At 41.6% G+C, this 24,537-nt stretch overlaps 2 protein-coding genes across 5 annotated transcripts in view; one reads left to right on the forward strand and one right to left on the reverse strand.

Annotated features, from left to right (window-relative positions):
* Supt7l (suppressor of Ty 7 (S. cerevisiae)-like) overlaps positions 1–14,309 on the reverse strand; it is a 32,332-nt gene extending 18,023 nt beyond the window's left edge. Inside the window, exons 1-5 of one of the 3 annotated variants that reach the window (XR_001236980.1) lie at positions 14,203–14,309; positions 10,245–10,864; positions 6,141–6,465; positions 4,838–5,075; positions 2,493–2,968 (exon numbers count right to left, since the gene is read on the reverse strand). Coding sequence is in view for 2 of the 3 variants with exons in the window: in XM_005400512.2 (XP_005400569.1) it covers positions 2,706–2,968; positions 4,838–5,075; positions 6,141–6,465; positions 10,245–10,657 (1,239 nt within the window). In the remaining variant the exon portion in view is untranslated. Of the gene's footprint in view, positions 1–1,234; positions 2,969–4,837; positions 5,076–6,140; positions 6,466–10,244; positions 10,865–14,128 lie in introns of those variants that run through there. The other 2 variants (XM_005400512.2, XM_005400513.2) reach the window with 2 other exon arrangements.
* A 43-nt stretch (positions 14,310–14,352) lies between these two features.
* The window catches only part of Slc4a1ap (solute carrier family 4 (anion exchanger), member 1, adaptor protein), a 37,735-nt gene continuing 27,550 nt past the window's right edge, over positions 14,353–24,537 (forward strand). Inside the window, exons 1-8 of one of the 2 annotated variants that reach the window (XM_005400511.2) lie at positions 14,353–15,250; positions 16,030–16,222; positions 17,165–17,287; positions 19,677–19,737; positions 20,067–20,206; positions 22,655–22,815; positions 23,562–23,631; positions 23,998–24,184. In XM_005400511.2, coding sequence (XP_005400568.1) covers positions 14,384–15,250; positions 16,030–16,222; positions 17,165–17,287; positions 19,677–19,737; positions 20,067–20,206; positions 22,655–22,815; positions 23,562–23,631; positions 23,998–24,184 — 1,802 coding nt within the window. In that variant the 5' untranslated portion in view covers positions 14,353–14,383. The remainder of the gene's footprint in view (positions 15,251–16,029; positions 16,223–17,164; positions 17,288–19,676; positions 19,738–20,066; positions 20,207–22,654; positions 22,816–23,561; positions 23,632–23,997; positions 24,185–24,537) is intronic. The other variant, XM_005400510.2, reaches the window with a different exon arrangement.

The following is a 24,537-nucleotide window of genomic DNA, read 5'->3' on the forward strand; positions in this document are numbered from 1 at the left end:
AGCTTCTTTCCCTGCCTTACATTGTAAACAGACTACCCCCACCTAAGGGGCATGTAGCTCTCACATAATTTCCATGCCCTCCTCTTCCACAGGCTCAGGATGTATACAAAGTAAGAACCCTGGCTTCCTGCTGAGTCAATTAGCCAAACCTCTGGACTCCCCAAGTTGACACAATGTATCAACCATAACAACCGTTTGCCAGGTACAAACTCCAGAGCTGAGCCTGGTTTGTATTTGATACTTTGCACTAATTTCGGAGTATCCTTGGTGTTTTATTCAAATGCCCTGGGTTTCCATTCGCTGCCCATTCTATACATCAGAGCCATTGTAAGAGTTTGCCCTGGCTGGCCGTACGGCAGCTTGGTGCTTCTCAGAGCCTATGCGCTGCACCAGAAGCACCAGCATTAGTGGGAAAATTACTAAAAACACCACACAAAGCAGAAAAGTGAAGCAGAAACTGCGAGTGAGGCCCAGCAACCTGTTTTAATGAGCCCTCTAGAGAGTTCTAGGGCACAGTGGTTTGAGCAACGCTGCTTCAACTCAGAAGCTTATGACATCTTTCCAGCCAGGTAAATTAGGTACCAACCCTCAAATGACTAAATGACTTACCTTAGTATCGTACCCTGATCTTAACCATCTGTGTGCCTATTCAATTATTATCTATTGTTGAGACAGAGGGCAGGGTCTTATTACATAATTCAGGCTGACCTTGAACTCACTACATAGTTCAGGCTGCCCTGGAACTCATGGCGATCCTCCTGCCTCAGCCTCCTGAGTGCTGGGATTAGATATGTGCCACCATGCCCTGGGTATTCCCCAATTTAAACTTAACAAAGTATTAAAAGTATTTCACTATGAAGTAGTAATTTCAGTATTCTGTACCTAGTGGAAATCACTGGTGTAATATTTGACCTGTTCTTTCAGGGGAAACCATTTATAAAGCAGAACTCTTAACTCCGTTTTCTTCTAGTGCTTTTGATCCTATCTCTTCCTTTAAAAGTAATTGGTCTTGGGGCCAGGGGTTTAGCTCAGTGGCATAGCACCTTCCTGGCGCACTTAAGTCCTGAGTTTGATTACCGGTACGCCCACAAAATAAAAAATTGGTCTCTCCTATGCTGTCAGCTCTGTATCTATCTTAAATCACCTCTGCATTCCCTGCACAGGACCTAGGTGTATAATAGGTACTTCATGTTTGCTGTGAACAGAGTGCCCAGCTGGCTACTTTACACACGCCACCTGCTGGCCATTTTTATTAGTAAACAAGGGGGAATGAGGCTAAGACGAACAGGAAGGGTCCAGATAAGTGTGCTAAGGGTTTATGATCAGACTTATAAATTATTTCTTAACATTTAAATTATAACCTCATTTTGCCACAGTCACATTATTCTCAATACCTGAGATACTTAAGGCACTCAATAATGTATTAATCAAACCTGCACCTTAGTTTTGGTCTCCATTAAAATAGTAGTGTACATTTCCCAGGACTTTACTCTGCATTAGACAATTGAACTTCAGCAGTTTTGCTGAACACGATGGCAGCATTAGGAAGTCTGAAACACACATTTGCCATTTACTCCTAATCACTACAGTGCTACCTCATTTCCTTGATAATACTGTGCTGGAAGGGGACAGTACAGCAGTTTGGGTCGGGTGTGAAGTGGACAGGTGTGTGCTGCTCTGTCAAAGGCTGCCCATTAGGTAGCAGAAGCACAGTGTGTAGGTGTGGGACACTGGGAGAAATGGACCACTGTCCTGATGACCAAGCGGATACAACACAGGGAATAAGCCAAGCCAAGGCCAGGCGTGGTTGTGCACGCCTGTAATCCCAGCACTCAGGAGGCTGAGGCAGGAGGATTGTTGTGAGTTCGAGACCAGCCTGAACTGCATAATAAGACCCTGTCTCAAAAAGACAAAAAAAAAAAAAGAAAAGCCAAGCCAATCCTTGGACTGGTCCTGTTTGCTTCAGTCACAAAGGAGAAAATGAACAACTGGAAAAATGTACACGGTGAACAACGGAAAGTCTGAGGCAGGAGAACAAAAGGTTAGAAGGGTAAGGATGCATGGAAGCCTACAGAAGGCTGAAGAAGGCCGTGGGTGAGTTCACAGGGCTATCAGAATACGCAATAACATGCGTTACCGCAGCCCTGGTTTTATAAGTAGCTTCATAGGCAGCAAAAACATTTTTAAAAAGATGACTAATGGGAAGCTTTGTTGTATTTAGCTCTTTCTTGTTAGGTACTAGTACTGTACTCCCAATGACTTGAACCAAAAGTGATGGCATTAAATGCAAAATTGACATCAGCATATATTTTATGAGTATGCAAATACCACTGTGAAGTTGGGCAAACGTCTGGGTCCTCACACCTGCATGGGATGTCACAGTGGCGGGATTCTTCTCAACTCTGCAAGGAAAACAGCTGCAAAGAAGCCAAGTAATGTGCAGTCACAGTGAAGACAACAGCTGGGGACAGCACTTTGGTCTCCTGACCCACCTGTGAATGGTGGCTTGGTTGCTGCAGGAACCTATACACTGGATGCCGAAGTAAAATGCAGACTTACTCGGTTAAGTCCAGTATCTCTGAAATTAGTAAAGCCTAATTTTTAAGAATAAGAGCCAAATCCTTGTTTATAGAAACAAATTCTGATACACTAAGGTTTTCCCGAGGGTGTTATAGGTCTGGCCTGAAAATGTCCTTCTTTTCCTTTTATATTTTCCTCATCCTCTTCTTGCAGTGCTGGTTGAAAACAGGGGAGGACCCCATGAGGCTGTCCGTGGAGTGGGAGCCATAGCTGCTGTCTGAGTCATCCGGGCTCTGAGGGATCCCAGCCTCACTCATGCCTGACATGGGCTCCTCGAAGACGTCGCTGCCCAGCACGCCGTGCCCAGACACATTACCCTCTTCACTCTCTTGAGGCTCCATTTTCACATGGGCCAGGTTCCAAAGAGGAGAAGCATTGACCTCTGCACCTAGAAGTGAGGGAAGAACGTTTACCTAACGGGAAGCCAAGTGCTGAACAAGGCAGAATGTATCCCACCTGCACCGACGAATGTCCTTTGATCTTTTTTCCTGATTCTTTACTCGGCTAGAGAATACAGCCATTATTCTTTGCTTCAAAAAGCTTCAGCAGATTGCCAGCTCTGAATATCTTCCTTTCTACTTCTTCCACATTTTTTTCCTTTACCTCACCTGCCTCCTTTTTCCCCATAACAGACAAGTAAAACTATGCAGGAGGAAAGGTTCCCTATCCTGTGGACAAAGCCAGGTACTCACACAGGGTGGCGCTCACCTGTAATCCCAGCACTGTAGGAAGCTGAGGCAGGAGGACTGTGAGTTCTAGCCCAACCTCGGCAACTCAGCAAGAACCTGTCTCAAAACTTAGAAAAGGGCTCGGCTGAATGCAAAGGTGACCACTGGAGATCAGTCTGCCCTGTGAAGCAGAGGCCCTAGAGCTCAGACCCATCCTACCAGTTAGTCCAACAGGAATGAGGGGGCCTGGGGCATGCTCTACCTTCTCCCTCTGGCAAACTGTCATTTCCATGGAGGAGTCCCGGGTAATCTTTTTTTTTTTTTTTTTTTGGGGTTTTTCTCCGGTACCGGGAACCGAACTCACGACCTTGCGCTTGCCAGGCAGGCGCTTTTGCCGCTGAGCTAAATCCCCAGCCCCAGTCCCGGGTAATCTTGACTATGGAGGAACAAGAAAACGGCCTGTTGCTAAACACAGGTGCAAGTGTGCCGCAGGTTTGCCACCACTGCCCTACACTAAGTAGTCTAGCGATGCTGGGATTGTTATGACTTCTTCCACGGTGAAAGGCTCTTTCCCAATACTTAAATTAGGCTACATTTGAGGATTTGCTATTTGAGTTATTTCTGCATGGACAATGTATGTTTATAGACAACCAAGTGCCCATATTAACACATTCCTGCAGGACAGGGTGGCACACGCCTGTAGCACTCAGGAGGCTAACGCAGGAAGACTGCCACGAGTCTGAGGCCAGCCTGGGCTATGTAATGAGATCCTGTCTCAAAAAAACAAACAAAAACCAAAAAATCAAACCCAGATTAACACATTCCTTCGGGCTTGAACCACCAATGGTATATTTATGTCTGTATTATCAGGTAGCTTGTACCACTGGTGGTAAAATGGATCTAGTTACTTTTATCAGTCTTTTTACTAATAAAAGTAATAAAAGCCCTCTTAGTGGGACTGTCATGCATGTTCCACCAGTGGTTCAAGCTGCCTGGGATGAAGACATGAATTATGTCCTGTTGTAAAAGTCTTAATGTAACTCACTCAAGTAATCAGTCAGCTGTCTTGGTCCCTAAGACCACAGCCTCTGTGTGGAAGAGGCCAGCTCCCTCAGCTGGGTAGCCCTATTTCCATGCTTTTAATTTCAAATTGTTGGAGTACTCTAGCAAGGATGCTCAACTATTATTTAAACATCCTCGAGCAGCTGACATTCTTTCATCTATCTGGCAGTTGTCTTACTCATTTAATCACCAGCACCAGCAAGGACTAACACAGAATCCTCAAAGAAGAGGGGGTATCTGCCTACCCAGGTCAGTCAGCTGAATCCATCTTGGCAATCAACAGACAACACACAACGCATCCACATCCTACCTGGGATTACCGTGAAGAAAGCCTATGAAGCTGTGTTGGTCCCCTCCTCACTAATTAGAATAATTTTGGGATTTCTCCATCACTAAAGATAAATCACTTTCCATTCTGCCTACTCAGTTTTGTTCCTCCATTTCCAGAGCTTGATTCTTCAATGCTACTGAGTGCTAAAGTCAGCAGATCTCTTGGAATCAAAATGGAATACACTGCTATCTCTTACTTGAAGCCTGTGGTGAGGCTTCCACCTCCAGGTTAGAAGGGAAGCGCTCGCTCTGAGCCCCAAGAACGCCCATGGGCAGGGACTGGTCTCCCGAAGTAAGGTCAGCCTCCAGGTCTTCACTGACAGGAAAGGTGATGTCGCTCACTGGTTCCTCCTTGATCTTCACAGGTTTTGTGTCCTCTGTGGCTTTCTCAGGGTTGACAATCCTTTCATACTCTTCAGAGAGCTGCTTACTAATCTGTTGGCAAGCAGGAGTTAATATTGCAGGGATATGTTAGAAGCAAACTGGACAGTTAACACGTAGCATCCCAAGGAAAAGCCAACAAAATATGGGTAACAGAAAAGTTCTTACAAAGCCACTGCTGGAGCCGGGTGTGCAGCTCAGGGTGAGGAGGCTTGCTCCGCAAAAGCTGGGCAATGGGTTTAGTCTCCAGCCCAGCAAAACAACAAGCCTTCCACTGCCCCAGGAAGGAAATGTCTTTAAGGTGTTAAGTTTGCAATTGTAAGTGGAAGAGACTTGTAAAGATGTTGTGTGTTTCATCAATTAAAAGTTAAAAATAAAAAATAAAATGTTATGTTACAGATACATCAGGAACAAACGATTAATGTTTGTGTATAAAAAGTAACATTAGGCATAGATACCCTAGGTGGTAACAAAGTAGGTGGGAAATGTGGATTACTTAGCAAAGTCTTTTTTTGGTTGTTGTTGCATGTTAAAAATTACCAATCATATTTTAGGCCTGGGAAACTGCAACAGTGAACAGATGACTTGCTTACAGCTGCAGGTGTGGATGAGATATTTGTGGTCTAACCAAAAATGTCCTCCTATCTTCTCAAACAATTATTACCTTGCAAACTTTGCTCTTCATAGCACTTAACATCATGGTCATTATTTGTTTACCTATTTTTGTTTCAACAAGACTACAAGACTACCAGTTCAAGACTCAACAAGATTATGAGTTCAAGAAACCTATCTTGCTAACTGCTATGTCCCATGATGCCTGACTCACAAAAAACCAAGTAAATGTCTGTTGAATAAAAAAAGCCAACCACGTTCACTCAGATACCATACCCCTGTGTAGAATTTCTTCCCAAGGGAATAACAATGATTAGGCTGTTTCCAATTAAAGCAGAACCCTAGCGACTGGCCAAATCCAGGAAAAGACCCATGGAAAACAGCTGGGGCCATGAGAAAGAATGTTATGGTCACTCCAAATCCTGTGTTCTGCACATGGGATCGTGGGAGCCTGGTGAACATCCCTAGACTGGACAACTTTGTCTACTTCCACACAGGACAGCTCACCTGCAGCATGTAACTGTGGTAGTCCTTGATGCGGTGCTGCCAGAACTTCTGGAGGGAGAGCACACTGCCAATACCCACTTCATGGAATACCTGCTCCATAATGTCAGGGAAAGGAGTCTGTCCCAGGTAGGCCTCCCGATCCACGGCAAAGCGTAGCAGCTTGGTGAATTTAAGGCAATACTCGTGTGCCACGTCAGTGAGGGTCTCCAGCACACTTTCATTAGCACACTCAAAGCCCGCATGCGCCAGGATGGTGGCTACCGCCTGGTAGAGGAGCTGCCGACAGGAGTGCCAGCTGAGTTCAGTCACAGGTTCCCCTTTCCCACTGAAAGTGCAGACATGACAGTAATATTAGTGCGATTGCCAAGGGGTGGTCTGTCCAGTCTCTCTAGGAGTTTCACAATTCCAGTTAAATCACTGGGTCGCTTTCCAGGAAAATTCCATCTAGGTTACACTGCTGAGTTTCACTGAGCTGCTGAGGCCATGTCCAGGCCACCCACAGTTATATCTCTGAGCCCTTCCACCTGCACAGTTGAATAGCAGTACGTGTCCATCTATAGTAAGCAGTACAAACAATTATGGGGAAAAGGAAACTTCCTTCTATGAACTGTTCAGTTTTGATCAGTTTCAGTATTAGGTTGAATAGTACTGCTGGCTGAGACACTGCTCAAAGGTGCTCTTATTTTACCACAATGTAGCTTCCATACACACTGGGGAATAAACTTTCAAAAATTCAGTTCCCAATAGAAGATTCTTATACAACCATAAGGGGTCATTTTTAACTGAGAAGGCAACTCAACTGTATACAAGACTTCGTATACAAAAACTTTGTATACAAATACAAAGACTTTGTATACAAATACAAAACTTTGTATACACATACAAGACTTTTTTGTTCTATCTTATGCTGTGAAATGGATAGGGTCTGTATCATTGTCATTCCTGTTTGCCAGATAAGCAAACTGAGGCTCAAACAGACTGACATGCCAAAAGTAGTTAGGTTTTATTAATAACCAGTGACCTTCTGACTCCAGAGCCCAGGTACTTCATAATGTGCCATTTGCCCCTAATCACTATTACAGAAATCTTGATCTAAGAAAAGCTGTCTGCTGTCCTAAAGACAGTTTTAACAAGTGATCTGGCTTCTGCCTCCCTCTAGCAATGGGATTTATGTTATAAATAATAAAACACAGAAAATCGCTGCTCCTCGCCTGGACCTGGTGTGTGTCACCACACACTGTGCAAGAGTGCCTGAAGAATCGTCCACCCACACCACTATTATCTGTTCAGTTACAACCACTGCAGTTCATGAAATAGCTGAAAAATAAGACAACCAGTTGCCAAGTAACTTTGCACTTAATATTTCCATCATCATTTCCTAGCCAGTCTCTTTGGGCCAAATGCTAAATGCCTCAGAGGAGCCTAATAATCAGAGCTGAACCACTACCACTTTACCTGAGTAATATATGGACTATTTTCAACAAAAAATATTTTGGTTTCCCAATACCTAACAATCATTTTTGTTATCCTAGTTCTTAAAATATAGATGACACAAAACTAGGTATACATTTTGATGATTATAGGTAGTAATTATGACAGAAACTACAAAATTATTAATACCATCAATTTTGGGGGGGTCTGCTACTGAGAATTGAATCCAGAGCCTTTGCAATGAGCTGCACCCCTAACTTCCACTCTTTTTTTTGATACAGGGTCTTGTTAAATTGCCCAGGCTGGGCTTGAACTTGCAATCCTCCTGGCTTAGTTTGTCAGAATGCTGGGATTACTGGCATGCAACACCATGCCTAGGTAACAGTGTCAATTTGATATGATGGATAATATTATTTTGTTGAAACTACATTGCCCTCAAACTGTTACTGATTGTTCTGGAGTAAGTTTTGGTTTTTCTTTTCCAGTACTGGGAATCAAACTCATGACCTTGCGCTTGCCAGGCAGGCGCTGTGCCACTAAACTAAACCCCCAGCCCATTTTGGAGTAAGTTTTTTGAGTTGAGTATATCTATGCTAGTGTGTGCCATGCATGTAATAACACATTTATTCCTCACCCTTTCATTGTTCCAGAACTTCTTCAGAACTTTCAGTTACATGTGCCTTCACATCAGATGGTCCAACCGCAGCCCTAACATGTTAAACCTACTTTTCTCATTAGGACAATAAAAAAAAGTAACTATTATCACCAATAGGCAGATATAATAAAACATATACAATACTGTTTCTGCAATATTCTTTTTTTTTTTTCTGCAGTATTCTTGCTGAACTTCTTTAACCTGAATCTAACCTTAAGGAAATAATCAGAGAATTTAGTAAGGAGGACATTCTACAAGACAATTCCCTGAACTCATAATGATATTAAAAAGGTATAACATTTAGATGCTATGCATGAATCTTTGTTAGATTCTGGATGGGAAAAAAATATCTAGAAAAGATATTTTGGGGACAACTGGAAAAATCTGAATATGGACTTATTAAATGATGTTAATTAATGTTCATTTACTTTTTTTTTTCTTTTCTTTTCTTTTTTTTTTTTTGTACTGGGAATCAAACTCAGGACCTTATGCTTGCTAGGCAGGCGCTTGTGCTGCTGAGCTATACCCCTGGCCCCAGTGTTCATTTACTCTAGTATGATATTGATATTGTGATTATGCAGAAATATATTCTCATTTTTAGGATATGCATGCTGAAGAATTACGGGTGAAATACTGTGATGTCTATAATATGCATTAAAATGGCAAATACATGTACTGCACATATTTGTGTATTTGTCCATACGTATATATATATACATACAAGAAAGTAAATATGGTCAAATATTAACCATTGGTGAAACCAGGTGGGGAGTATTTGAATGCCTATTCTACTTTTTGTTTTAATTTTTTTTTTTTTTTTTGGTTTTGGTTTTTCTCCGGTACCGGGAACCGAACTCACGACCTTGCGCTTGCCAGGCAGGCACTTTGCCGCTGAGCTAAATCCCCAGCCCCTCTACTTTTTGTTTTTGGTACTAGAAATCAAACTCAGGCCCTTGTGCTTGCCAGGCAGGTGCTGTGCCGCTGATCTATACCTCCAGCCCTGCATGTCTATTCTTTTATTTGAACTCTCTGCAGGTGTGACAAATTTCACAATGAAAAGTAACTGGCACCAAATATGAATGTATACACTGAAATCCAGCAGTAGCATTAGATTATAAAGCAGTTATTCAGAGAATCTGGAGCAGGGCTTCTCACACTTAAATGCACCCATGAATTCCCTGTAGCTCTGGTTCAATGCAGGTTCTGACTCAGCAAAGCTTGAGCTGCTGATGTTGGACCAGATTTTGAGTAACAAGATTCAAGAACATTTTTACATTATTATTTCCTAAATGATGTTATCAAAATGAAAATATAGGCATGGTGGCACATGCCTGTAATCTCAGCACTCAAAAGGCTGAGGCATGAGGATCACCACGAGTTCGAGGCTAGCCTGGTCTACATAGCAAGGCCTTGTCTCAAAAAAAGAAAGAGAAAGAGAAAAAGAAAACAAAAATATAGAATTTAAAAATTCTTGTAAATCAAGCGCAGTGGCACATGCCTAAATTCTCAGCACTCTGATGAGTGAGCAAGAGAATCTCAAGTTCAAGACCAGCCTGGGTTACAGAGTGAGACCCTATCTCAAAAACAAAACAAACATACTCTTGTATAGACTTGCAGATTCCTAATAATATTAGAGTAAGTCCATGAATCCCAATTGAAAATACTAAGCTCAACCTATACATATATTTTACAATAAACAGACTGCACTCTGAAGCCTATGAGACCCTGGTCTTTTTATGCATACCAATGTATTACCTTGCTCCTAGTAAAAATGCTTGGCACATAGTTGGCACTTGATAAGTATCTATTGCATCTAAAACTTTAAAAGTATAGACTCTAGATTCTGCAGATTTTGATTCAAGACTCAGACTTCCTGCTAGTTACTTGAGTGACCTTGGCCAAGTCAACTGCTCTTATTCCCAGTTTCCTCATGTGGAAATGGAAATGCTCAGACAGGCTTAACAGGGTCGTCGGAACATAACTTGAAAAAAATAAGATACAGTGAAACTTTGCCTTACCGATAAAAGTCACTCTCTGGGTCGCTGTGCCGGACCTGGAATGGTGCATTGGGATTCTTACAATCTAAAGGAAGAAGGTCATCAGGCAGAGGAGGTGACCCAGGGCAGGAGGGAAGAGGTTCACTCTCTTCAGTTTTGACACCTTCTGTCTGCTGTTGATTCTGGGCCTGAGCTGTGGCGATAAGGTTGCGAAGGCGTCGGTTGTGCTGGATGAGCTGAATGGTATGGATGGTGAGGCTGCATGGCTCTGAGGGGATGTCCAGCATGGTGGGGGGCTTGGGCTTGTTGGCCGAGGGCTGGTGCAGGGGTGGGTCATGGACTTCCACCAGCCGGAACTCCCGTGGGAGCAGATCAAAGGAACTTCTGTTTGTCTGGCTTGATGACATGGGTATCTCTCCCCAGTATCTCAACATTTTGGAATAAGAAAGGAAGAGCCCTTGAGTTTAATGTAGATGATATCCTAAAAGTAGTATGTTTAAATCTCTGGCAATTGTAGGTTGTAGACTTCTGTAGTGGAAAATATGACGAAGTCTAGCCAGTTATTTACACAAAACCAAGCTGTTTAAGGCCACTTTGAAGAATATCAGTGCAGCAAAACTGTAGGACCAAAGATGTTCTCCCTGAAGAAATTAAGAGAAGTACAATGGTTAGCTGCCGATCCCTGTCACACAATGACAATACCTACTGGACCAAACCACAAGGTAGGATCTGAGTCATTAGTAGACAGATAGCTGCAATTGTGTTTGGGTCACCCTAATGTCATTTTCTTTTCCTTTCTTTTTTTTTTGTCTTTTTGAGACAGGATCTGGCTATGCAGTTCAGGCTGGCCTTGAGCTCACTTTGTAGCCCTCGTTGGTCTCTAACTCACAAGGATCCTCCTGCCTCAGCCTCCCGAGTGCTGAGATTAAAGGCGTGCACCACCACGCCTGGCCTAGTGTCCTCACTTTCTATGTCACTTCACCACTTCATTACTAGAACTAATTCTAAATAATCTGCAAAGCTAAGCAGGGTATTGGGGCTTATGCCTACATCCCAGCACTTTGGAGCCTGAGGTAGGAGGATCACTATGAGTTTGAGGCCAGCCTGGGGTACACAGTAAGACCCTGTCTCAAAAAAACAAAACAAAACAAAATAAAAATTTAAAAGTATGTTACTTAAATATGAGGTCTGAGCTGGGCATGGTGCCGTGCACCTGTTATCCCAGCACTCAAGAGGCTAAGGCAGAAGTACTGCCATGAGTTCAGTCTGGGCTACATAGAGAGCTTCAGGCCAGCTTGAACTACACTGCAAAACCCTGTCTCAAAACAGAACAAAAAACACAAACCAAGAAAAACCACAAGTATTTTTCAGAGTTATCTACCCTTTCCCCATACTGAGAATTGAACCAAGGGCTTTTGCACTAAGTTACATCCTCAACCCCCCCTTTTTTTTTTTTTTGGTCTTTTTGAGACAAGGGTCTCACTATGCAGTTCAGGCTGACCTTGAGCTCACTTTGTAGCCCAGGCTGATCCTGAACTTGCAATGATCCTCCTGCCTCAGCCTCCCTGAGTGCTGGGATTACAGGCGAGTGCCACCATGCCCAGCTCAACCCTTTTGAGACAGGGTCTCATTAAGTTGCCCAGGCTGGGCTTGAACCTGTGATCTTCCTGCTTCAGTCTCCCAGAGTGCTGGGGTTACAGGCATGTGCCACCATGCCCAGTTTCTCCGAGTATCTTGACACAACTGTTCTGGATCCCTGGAAGAAGGGATTAGAGCTAAAAACCAGTAAGAGGTGGTTTGTACTCCATATGCATCAGGCAGGGCAACACTTTAACTGGTGGGAAAATATATGAACGTCTAATGCAGTCTTATCCTTTCAACTTTTAACATATATAAAGAAGAATCTGAGAGGTTTCTGCTGCCTTCTCATTCATATCCCTTCCTCTTGACTCTGTTTTCATTTAATCTATTCTTCACACTGCTCCTAGGCTTAATCTTTGAAAACTCAAATATGATTGCTTCTTATTGCCTTCTGGAAAAAGTCAGAATTCTTTGGCTTATTATTCAGTGAAGTTTACAGTCTGGCTTCAACCTGCCTTTCCAGATTCATTGCTCATGTGTATCTTCAGGTTCAACAAACATTTAGTGAAAGCCAGGCGTTATGTGAGGGGACAAATACCAAGAGTGCAAGTTCTGTGTCCTAAAGTGAGGAAAAAAACAGATAAAAAATATTTCAATATGAAAGCATGTGGAAAGTGCTGTTCTAAAGGTCAGACCTACTGCAGTGGAAGCACAGTGGAGGAACTTCCTACTGAAGGAATCCAACTGCCGCCATCCTAGGCTGAACAGAGATCGTGTTAACCCTCTTCCCCCCGCTACGCTCATACACCTGCTAAAGATGGATCATCATGGGTTGATAAGGCCCAGTATGAACAGCTACCCCCCATATCTCTCATCATTCTTCAGCCCTGCTCTTAACAAGAAACCAGTACTCCTTCTTTGTTCTCAAACCTTGTCCTTGGCAGGCAGCCACAACTCCTTTTCACTCAACTATCCCCCTCGAAAGTCCCGATTTTATCTTTTCCTTTCACAGCCCCTCTTTAGGATCATGAGGTTATAAAAGACCTTAGAGCCTATACAAGAGTTATCCACGCTGGTCAAAGGGCCAGCACGGTCCCTCTCAGGTTTCTTCTGAAATAAACTTGCCCTGTTGAGTGCTTACCTTTGTTTCTTTCTCCTTTTTTTCTAACACTTGGACTATATGACCAGTTTAATTTCAATAATAAAATCTTTCTCTTTTTTTGAGACAGGGTCTCTATGTACCCCTGGTTAGCCTCAAATTCCTTATGTAGCTCTCAAACTCACAACCCTCCTGCCTCAGCCTCCTGAATCCTGGAATTATAGGTAGGCACCACTATACTTCGCCCCTACTCAGTTTCTTAAAAATGGGTGGCATTCCCGTAGTTGACCTTGTGATCTCTGCCAAAAATGCCTTATGACCCCTAATCCCTAGCAGCAGATTTATATATATATATATTTTTTTTTTCTTTTTTTTTTTCTTGAGACAAGGTCTCACTATGCTGTTTAGGCTGGCCTTGAGTTCACCACGTATCCCAGGCTGGCCTAGAATTCAAGGTGATCCTCCTGCCTCAGCCTCCCAAGTGCTGGGATTACAGATGTGTGCCATGACGTCTGGCCGTATTTGTCCTTTTTTATTTTGTTACTGGGAATTGAACTCAGGACCTCGTGCTTGCCAGGCAGTAGTTGTGCCACTGAGCTACAGCCCTGGTCCCCATATTTGATCTGAACAATATCTTAAGGTGCTGTCCTTTATCACCTCCCCCTGTGTATCTTTTCCTTAATTTTTTTTGTACCGGGAATCAAACTCAGGACCTTGCGCTTGCCAGGTAGGCGCTTGTGCCACTGAGCTATATCCCCCGCCCACCTTATATTTTCATATCACCTTACATGACTCAGTCACAGCATTTATTCCAATACTTATCTCAATCAACTTTATCCTCTCATGTACCTATTACAGCTGTGATCTTGGTACAAAACCTGGCATTTATTGAGTGCTTGCTATATGCCAGTCTTCTATTGTTTAGTTCAATTCTCCCAACAACTCTGTGAATAGATGATACTATTATCCCTATTTTCAGATGTACAGGTTGAAGCCCAATGTCTTGCCCACTGTCACAGTCAGTGCTACTACACAACCTCTTACTATGCTACCTCAACTCATTTCCTAAAGAATAAAGCAACAAAAAAACCTGCCCGCTTCCCTAACTTCGCCGAAAGGAGTAAGAAGGACAGGTTTTGAACCTAAGGAATGCCAGGTTCCTAGGTGTGTGTGTGGGGTTCCTCGGTCACAGGCGCACACGCCAATCACAGGATCCTGGCTCTACCTGAAGTCCAGGGAAGCCGGAAGATGGAGAGCTCTGCGCCAGAACCCAGACAAAAAGGCGTCACTGTTTACTACCGTTTTCCAGGAGTCGGCTGGGCGGCTGTCTGCCTCCGGATCCCTGAGGCGAGGGTCGCATCCGGCCTACAAGGCTGGTTTGTTGATTAGTGGTCGTAGGCTGCCGGAAGTGTTTCCTTCGAATTAGGCCGTGCCACAGGAAGTCATTATACTCCTGTTGCAACCTTTAAAGCTATCCCCCATGCCTCACAGCAGTACTGTAGCCTTTTCCTGTTATTTTGGCCTTTTTGTGTTACGCACCACTCTGAGTTGTGAAGGGTCAACTCTTACCATTCCCGTCCAGAGAAGCCACCGGGAGTTTGGAAGAGGGAGACGAGGACAGGAACACACAGAGAGAAGGGTGAGGTTTCCTAGGGACACATTTCGAGGTTGCGCCTGCTCGAGAATGGCTGATACTCAGTCTCAGCCAGAGCCGCCGGCATCGGTAGAGCTCAGTGGCGACTTCAAGAAGCCAGCCCTGCCAGGGTCCTCGGCAGTGCGGGGTAAGGCTTCGGCTGTCAGTCCTGCAAACCTCGGGGAGGTGAGGGAGGAAAGTCCCACGGCGCTGCCGGGTTCCGACTCTGGGGAACCCGAAGTTCCGCTGGTTCGGCCCGACGGCGGGGAGACTAGGAGTCTCCCAGAACAGCAGCTGCGCCCCGCGACTGTGGTTTCTAACCCAGAGGGCCCGGCCCGGACACCACCGTACCAAGAGCCTCCTTGGGGCGGCCCAGCCACCGCCTCCTACACCCTAGAGACTCTGAAGGGCGGCACTATCCTTGGCACCCGTAGCTTGAAAGGAGCGAGTTACTGCCTTTTCGGGAGGCTGTCTAGCTGCGACGTATGCCTGGAGCATCCTTCGGTGTCGCGGTATCACGCCGTGCTGCAGCACAGGGCGCCCCGCGGGGACGAAGAACGCGAAGGCCAGGGGCAGGGTTTCTACCTGTACGACCTGGGAAGTACCCATGGCACGTTTCTCAACAAAACTCGCATCCCACCCCGCACCTACTGTCGAGTCCACGTCGAACACGTTTTTCGCTTTGGAGGCAGCAGTCGACTCTTTATCTTGCAGGTAAGTAGAAAAAAAATTGAAATCTTAAGATTTCACTGCTTAAGGCCAGCCTGAACTGCATAGCGAGACTCTGTCTTAAAAAGAACAACAAAAAAAGACCTCACCGTGTTGGGATCCTGAGGTACTTAAGTTTTAGTTGAGGAAGGAGAGTCGGTCAGCGATTGTAAAAATGAAGGAGTTAATGTGGACCCTCGTCTTCAGGCCTCGATACACCTTGCTGTGTTCCTGAAATTTACTTCCACACTCTTCCACTCTTAAAAAAAATTGTTCTTTTTTTTTATTTTAAAAATAAAAGGAGGAAAATATTAACAGACATACAACATTTTACAAAATAGCAAAGGAGCAGTACAGACAGTACGCAGTTACAAACAGAGTGGTAGGGAATTAACAATGCTTGTTGTATTACATATTGATATCTTCAAAGTGGTTTCTCATGAAAACAGATATAGACATACAAAGCTGATCAACCAAGGACTCATTGACAGTTTCTTTCAGCAAAGAAATACAAGACAGTAGAACAGCCATGTTAACTATCCTGCATATACATACATACAAACTTTCTCCTTCTTTCCCTTCTCTTTTCCCACATCCCAGTTACCCTTTACCTTTGAGTGCTTTCCTATCAATTCACAATGTCTATCATCTCTCCTAGTTTAAATTAACTCTTTCAGGTTTTACACTAGAGAAACAATATTTTTAGCTGATTGTCCCCCAGACAGAAGGCTTCTATCTAGAACATATAAAGAATTAAAAAAAATTGTTCTTGCTTGGCTCATCAGGGACCAGAAGACGACCGAGAGGCAGAATCTGAGTTAACAGTCACACAGTTGAAGGAACTGCGCAAACAGCAGCAAATGTTGTTGGAGAAGAAGATGCTGGGGGAAGACTCAGATGAAGAGGAAATGGACGCCACGGAAAGGGAGGGGAATACTAGTGGCCAAGATGATGACATGGGCTGCAGCTGGGGAATGGGTAAGAAATTTAAAGTTGTTGTCAGAAGTTAATATATTAAGTTTATTACTGGTGGTACTCTTAACTGTCTAAAAAAAATCATGTAGCTTTTCATAACTCTTTGAAATACATAGGGCAGAAACAGTTTGTGTCTATGGTAACCAGATCCAAAGAGAGTCATTAACTTCTGATGTAAAAAATTTAATTGTGTATACTATGGATATTTTTAAAATTCGTTTTTAAAATACTTGTAAAATGACTAGTCCAAATTGACATGCTATCAGGGCAAAATGCACACTGGATTTCAAAGATGATGTAAAAAAAGTAAATTCTTGTGTTGATTACACAGTGAAATGATAAATAATTTTGCCTGTTTCTTTTTAGTTTTTAATGTAGCAGGTAGAAAATTTGACATTATATGTATGGTTTTTTCGTTGTATTTCTATGGGATAGTACTGACTTAGGTCTTTGGGAAACTAAGTTTATAAGCAGAGAAGGGTTTTAAGTTAAAGCTTTTAAGGAAAGGAAAAGTGGCCCTTACGAAGCTGAGATTTGGTGCCTTGGAAGGATTGGTATTTAAGGAACGGATGGGTGATTTCAAGGGAATAATGAGTTTACCAGTCTATTTGGCAGATAAGAGCAGTATTAGGAAATTATATTAGTATTAGACCAGGCTGAGGAGCTCAGATTTATTTTCTAAAGTGTGATAGGTAAATTTTACCAATAAAATAAAGTGATGAAAAAAATTAAAGTGCCACAGAAACAAATTTTGATCTCTTATATAATTTAGAAAACCTGAAGATACCTGTAGTGGTGGTTTTGTTGTTGTTTCTCTTGCCTCATGTTTTTTTTTTTTTAATCATATGTAAGTATATCTTGATGTCTCCAGAAATAAGTGTGTAATAATAATAGTGTGACAGCCTTCTCCTGTCTGATTGTCTTTCTGCTTTCCACATACTGTAGGTGAAGATGCTGTAGAGGATGAGGCTGAAGAGAATCCCATTGTGTTAGACTTTCAGCAGGAAAGGGAAGCCTTTTATATAAAGGATCCAAAAAAGGCTCTCCAAGGTTTCTTTGACCGAGAAGGTATGTAAACATTTTCTCACCCTGACAGTAAAATGTGTTGACAGCAGTATTGTTTTCTAGAGGTTCCGGTTGAGTGTCACACATAGAAATGCTTTGCTTTATCTGCTACCTTTCTCATTCACTTCTTACCCTTGTAGTCAATTGCTTCAAGTTTACTTTTGTTCTTGATTTTGTGGTGCTGGGGATTGAACCTGGGGCCTTTTGCAAGTGTTGTACCTCAGAGTTGTATCTCTATTGCCAGGTTTGTTTTGAAAATAGTCAAAATCTAGTTGGGTGTGCTAGCACATACCTTTAATCCTAGCATTCTGTGAGGCTGTGGCCGGAGGATCACAAGTTCTAGCCCATGCTCAGCAACTTAACCACTAGTGGGGCTGTCTCAAAATAAAAAAATATAGTAGGGGTGTAGCTTAGTGCAAAGACCATGGCTGGGTTCAATCCTCAGTACTGCCAAAAGAAAGAAGAAAATAGTAAAAATCTTGTTAGTATTGTTTCCTATTTTAGAATGAAGGAAACACTTTTCTCCTGACTTCTCTTACTCTCCTCAAAAGATCCTGGACTTGCTGGATGTGGTGGCACACACCTGCAATCCCAACTATCTAGGAGGCTGAGGCAAAAGAATCACACATTCAAGGCTAGCCTAGACCATTTAGCAAGACCTTGCCTCAGAATTACAAAAAAAGGAGAAGGGGTGGTTGCTAGATACGTAACCCAGCACTAGCATGCTTATTTAGCATGCATGAGGTCCTGGATTCAATCCCTAATATAAGGAATGGAGTGTGAAGGGCACAGAGAGTGGGTTGGTGAGTATGAGCATTGTTTCAAGGACAACCCCTCCCTCTTACCAGAATCCAAGGGTGCCTAAGTCCCCTGTATCAAGTGGCATAGTATTTGCATTTACATGTGACCTCCTATGTACTTGAAAATCTCTGGATTCCTTACAATGTGAATACTATACTATGTTAATGGTTTTTTTTTTTTTTTTTTTTTTTTTTTTTCCGGTACCGGGAACCGAACTCACGACCTTGCGCTTGCCAGGCAGGCGCTTTGCTTGTAGCCCAGGCTGGTTTCGAATTTGGAATGATCCTCCTGCTTCAGCCTCCCGAGTGCTGGGATTATAGGCGTGCACCACCACACTGGCTGTTATATTGTATTTTTTAGGGAATAATTACAAAAAGACTACATGTTCACATTGGGTGTGGTAGTGCACACCTTAGTCCCAGCAAAAACCAAATGTCTCAAAAACTACATGAATGAATAAATGAATAAGTAGCCTACATGTTCAGAACAGGTGCTTTTTTTCTTCTAATGTGGTTCATGCTGGCCTTGAATTAACTATCTTGACTGGCCTCAAATTTGTAGTGATCCTCCTGCCTCTGCTACCTGAGTGCTGGGATTATAGGCATGTACCACCACATCTGCTTTTGTGAATATTTTCAATCTGCAATTGGTTGAATCCCAATAATAGAATACATAATTTCATACATACACACATACATATAAATATTGGTTGCTTTCTGTATTTAATCTTGTTTTTTTTTTTTTTTTTTCCGGACAGGGTCTTTTGTTTTTTTGAGACAGGGTCTTGCTGTATAGTTTATGCTGGTCTCAAACTCATGGCAATTCTCCTGCCTCAGCCTTCTGAGTCCTAGGACTATAGGCATGCACTATCACGCTTGGCCTGAGACAGGTTCTTGCTGGATAGTCCAGGCTGGCCTCAAACTTGTGGTAATAGTCCTCTTGTAGCCTCCTGAGTGGTGGGACTACAGCCATGCTCTGCCATGCTCAGCTTGTACTTAATAGTTATGTTGATAAAAAGCAACTGTGACAAAATAGCCACTTGAATCTACAGTTATAGAAGGTGTGAAAACTACTATGGCATGAACAAAACTGTACATAAGGAATCAATTGGTTTTATTTATTTTTTGGCAGTACTGGAGATTTAACCCAAGACCATACACAAGCACATGCTGTACCACTGAGCTACACACATAGCACAAGAATTGTTTGTTTTGATCTGAGTTTGCTTTATTCTGTCAAACTCCCTAGGAATGAGAGGTGAAATGTATTGAAATTTAGTATTTAGTGTGGAATGAAAACTTTTTTTTTTGTCTTTTTGAGACATGGTCTCCCTATGCAGTTCAGGCTGGCCTTGAGCTCACCTGTAGCGCAGGCTGGCCTCGAACTTGCAGTGATCCTCCTGCCTTAGCCTCCTGAGTGCTGGGATTACAGGCATACGCCACCATGCCAAGCGTGGAATGAAAACTTGATGTCCTTATTTAACCTTTTTTCTCTTTTTCCACATTATATCAACTAGTACTTTTTTCTACATTATATCAACTAGTACTTTTCAAATTCTATTAAAATTGTTTTTTCTTTCTTCCTCTCACAGGAGAAGAATTAGAATACGAATTTGATGAACAGGGACATAGCACTTGGCTCTGCAGGGTGCGGTATGTTCTTTTCTTATTATTGTTCATTTCTGGGAAAGTACCTAATTTTAGGTTAATTTATGGTTGTAGACAGTAGTCCAGAGAGTACCATTAGATTAATTTTGGGCCATTCCCAAATTTGCTCCTTGATAGTTCAGTAACACAGTGTTGGGAGGTGGGGTGACGTGAGTAAGAGGTGGAAAGAAAAGATTTGAAAGTCCAGCTTTGGTAAGATAGAACAAAATGAATTTGAGACGTTGAAAAGCCATCTCAAAAATGTACTGCACATTAATTGTTTCCATGAGAATTGGAGCTTAGTACTGTGCTGTACTCTCACTAAACCAATGCAGATTACCGGTGGATGATTCAACTGGGAAACAACTGGTGGCAGAGGCCATTCACTCAGGAAAGAAGAAGGAAGCAATGATCCAGTGTTCCCTGGAAGCTTGTCGGATTCTTGACAGTTTGGGATTGCTACGGCAGGAAGCAGGTCAGTATATGGGAGATGTTTTTCCCTTAAAAAGAAGAAAGGAAAAGATAAAAAATAAATTTAATAAAAACACTTCATTCCAAATATAATTAAATATCTTTACACAGGGAATATGTAAAATGTACAGGAATTTTTTTTTTTTACAGTGAAAAGAAATTTCTTGCATCAGTAGCTGAGGTAGCTGTTCATATTCTCCCAGACATTTTCTATGCATATGTGAATGTATGTTGAGAAGAACTAGATTCTGGGGCTGAGGATATAGCTCAGTGGTAGAGTGCTTGCCTGGCATGTACACATCTCTGGGTTTAATCTCCAGCACTGCAAAAAGAAAAAGTTTAGAACTAGATCCTTTAGGCTGGGCATGGTGGTGCATGCCTATAATCCCAGCACTCAGGAGGCTGAGAGGCAGGAGGACCCCTCTGCAGGTTTGAGGCCATCCTGGGCTACATAGTAGGTTGAAGGCCAGACTGAACTATATAGCAAGACCCTGTTTCAAAAGACAAAACAAATAAACCAAACCCCTCCCCCCCAGCCAAAAAAGAACTAGATTCTTTAACAAAAAACACATACTCATGTATAAATGGAGTCTTATTATTTACACTTTTTTTGTGACTTTCTTTTTGGCAGTACTAGGAATTGAACTCATGGCCTTCGCGCTCATTTAGATCTCCTGCCCATTTTTAAAAATTTGAAGACAATGTCTCCCTATGTTGCTAAATTGCCCAGGTGTGGCTCTAACTTATCGTTCTCCTGCCTCAGCTTCCCAGAGTGCGGGGATTACAGGTTGTGACTCACTTTTGTAACATAAGAATGTTCATAGATTTTTGTCCATATAAATACATTTGATTTATCTCATTAAAGAGAAAAAAGATTGGCTATACCATCATTTATTTTAATAGGCCTATATTATACTTTTAAGTATTCTAAAATTAATTTTTATTGTTGCCAAGTTACTTATATCTGGCTTTCAACTACTAGAAAGGTTAAAGTATACGGCTCCTTCCCTATCTATTCTTAGTAGTCGTATCTACAATCTTTCACCTTTTCAGTTATTTTTTCTGGCACTGAAAAATATCTAGGGATCTAGGGGCCAGAATTTAGCTCAGTGGTGCAGTGCCTGCCTGGCAAGTGCGAGGTCCTGAATTCAATTTCGGGTCCCCCACAAAAATCCATATTTCCAAGAAACAAAAATATGATGTTACATTTTAAGTTATTTATTTTAGATACTTGTTGACTCTGATAAATTAATATTTAGTATTTATATGCTTATGCAAATATTAGTTACAGCAAACCAGTTTTATTTTTATTTTCCCTAAAGGTAATAATTGTATTTTTCTTTCATGTGTTTCTCTTTTGTGTACCTCTTGCTCATCCTTCCGTATCTTCCAGTAGCCTTTCAGTATGTTTTTTCCACATTGTTCAGTCACATTAATGTCTGAGTTGTGATTTTCTGGGGAGACATTCCTTCTAAAGAATACTACTCTCCTTGTAGGGCTTATTGCTCTCCAGATCTGCAGAATGTTTATCTTGCATTTGACTTTGCTGTCATCCCTGAAGATTCCCTTGGCTTTTTCTAGAGTTGGCTTTTCTTTTTCTTAATTCTGGTATTTCTTGGTTTATCCCTTTTAGTGCTCTTTTTTTGATTTGTCTTTTTTTTAGCTTACTGATTTCTAAGAGCCTTTTGCTCAGTAAACTAGGTTTTTGTTTTATTATTTCATTGCAGAATACACATAAAACGTACCATTTTAAGTGTATAATTCAATGGTGTTAATTGTGTTCACTTTGTTGTGCAACGATCAACCACTGTCCATCTCAGACTTTTTATTATTCTGTACTGTAGTTGGGCCCAGTCAACACTGACTCTGTCCTTCCTCTTCCCCAACCCCTCTGGGAACTACATTGCTGCTGTTCCCATCTCTGTGAATTTGACTGGTTTAGATACTGCGTATAAGTGCAATCATGTAATGAGGGTCCTTTTGTTTCTGGCTTATTTCACTTAGCATAAAGTCTTCAGAGGTTAGCCCTTTGATTTTTTTGTTTGTTGGTTGGTTTGTTGGTTTGGTTTGGTTTGGTTTTTCTCAGTACTGAGAATTGAACCCAGGGCCTTTCTACTGAGCCGCATCCCCAGCTCTTTTCTTCCTTCTTTCCTTTCTCCTTTCTTCCTCCTTCTGTCTCCCTTCTTTTCTTTCATCTCTCTCCTCTGTTTCTCCCTTCTTTTTAAATTTTGAGACAGGGTCTTGTTAAGTGGCTAAGATATCATGGCTGGACTCAAACTTGTGATCTTCCTGCCTCAATGTCCAAGGGTGTGCCACCATGCCCAGCTTGCCCTTTGTTTTTTATGTGGCTTGGCAGCTTGTAGAATCCTGTCTTTAATCTGCCTGCCTAGTTGTGCTTGCCCTTTTTCTTTTTAAAACTTACTGCACTTTCAATCATTTTATTCTCCTCTAGTATCTCGGAAAAGGAAAGCCAAGAACTGGGAAGATGAAGATTTTTATGATAGTGATGATGATACATTCCTTGATCGCACTGGCCTGATTGAGAAGAAGCGTCTGAACCGAATGAAGAAGGCTGGGAAGATTGATGAGAAGCCAGAGACCTTTGAATCACTGGCAAGTTTTATTTATAGAAGTATCTGTGGTAGTTTATTTTTTAAAAATAAAATAATGCATTATTTGAATCTTTTATAATTATAATTTTAAAGTAGTAGTGTCTAAATCTGGTATCAAAGTATAACTTTTGTGATCTGTAAATTTAATAGTAACAAACAACTAGACTTATCCAGGTTGTTGGAAAAAATTTTAGCTTGCTGCTAGAGACTTTCCTTCAGGTTGATATTAATGATTAATGAACATTTTTAAGATATGCCATCACTCCCAAAGGAGAAAAGAAAAAGATCCAAATTAGGGCTTCTGAAATGAATGAAATAGTAAGAGGAATCAAAGGGCTTTGGAAGAGTGTAGTGTGGTACTATTAGTCTGGAACAGCAGTCCTTACCTTACAGTAGCATTCACTTAACACATTATTCAGGAACATTTAGAGATGAAAACATTACCCAGCATTTATCCTTTTGATTCACCAATGGAAATAAATGCCTGAGTGCTTTCATTTGAGTAAAGTCTGAATTACATATTCCCTTTTATTTTTTTCATTCCATTTAATTCTGAGTTCTTTAATTCATAAATTAATTCAACTAGGATTAAATAAACAAATGGAAAATTTAACTTAGGGAGCAGCTTTAGCTGGATTTAGGAGGTAATGCTCTTAAAACTTGTAATAACAATTATGAAAATAAGAGGGTGATAAACAGCATCTGAAAGAAGGAAAATATTTGTTAATTGTTAATTTGGGTGTACAGGTTGCAAAGTTAAATGATGCTGAAAAGGAACTTTCTGAAATTTCTGAGAGGCTCAAGGCTTCAAGCAAAGGTAATGATATTATCAAATATTTATGAGCACCTACCTTATATAGTGCATTATACTAGGTACTGGGGCTGCATTGGTTAATAAGATAAACAATATAGACTCTTTTCTAGTGAATACAATTTAAAACCTAGAAAGAACATTGTAATCATTTGGTTTAACCTGTTTTTTATTTAGTAGTTGCAGGGTGGGAAGTCCATTGACATAAAAATCATTTCCCAATGTCTCACAGTTATAACTGATTTCCATATTCCTAATAACAGTGATAGTCTTTTTCTAGCTTTAGGTTAGTGACTTTTCTATGGAAGCTTTGCTGAATTTAAAATATTAGGGGCCATCTTTCTGAATATATATTATCCCTTTCTTGGACAGCTCTCTCAGAGTCAGCCTCTCAGGATTCATTAGATGTGTTCATGTCAGAAATTAAATCGGGGAATGCTTTAGATGGTGTATCCCGGAAGAAACTTCACCTGAGAACTTTCGAACTAAGGAAAGAACTACAGAGACTTAAGGGGTTAATAAAAATCGTAAAGCCAGCAGAGATTCCTGAACTAAAAAAGTAAGTATATAATTTGGAATTTTAAATAAGCATGGTAGCTCATTGTAACACTTTGAATTATCTTTTGATCTATTTAGATAATAATTATAAAATAGAAATATAAATAAGAAATCCTTTGTTTGTGTGTGGGGGGATTGCTAGGGATACAACCCAGGGTCTCTGATATGCTAGCAAGCTCTCTACCATTGAACTGCATCCATTAAATAAGCACAACAGGCAGTGGTTTCATAGACTGAAAACTCACTTGTGGAAATCTAGACTTAGAACATTTTCAGAAAAAATTGATTTCTTGCTTAACTGGAAGGCTGTGAAGTTTTCTTTCTTTCTTTTTTTTTTTTTTTTTTTTTTTTTTT

The sequence above is a fragment of the Chinchilla lanigera genome, unplaced genomic scaffold (genome assembly GCF_000276665.1).
Source record: "Chinchilla lanigera isolate Chin_1 unplaced genomic scaffold, ChiLan1.0 scaffold00068, whole genome shotgun sequence".
NCBI classification, from domain to species: domain Eukaryota; kingdom Metazoa; phylum Chordata; class Mammalia; order Rodentia; family Chinchillidae; genus Chinchilla; species Chinchilla lanigera.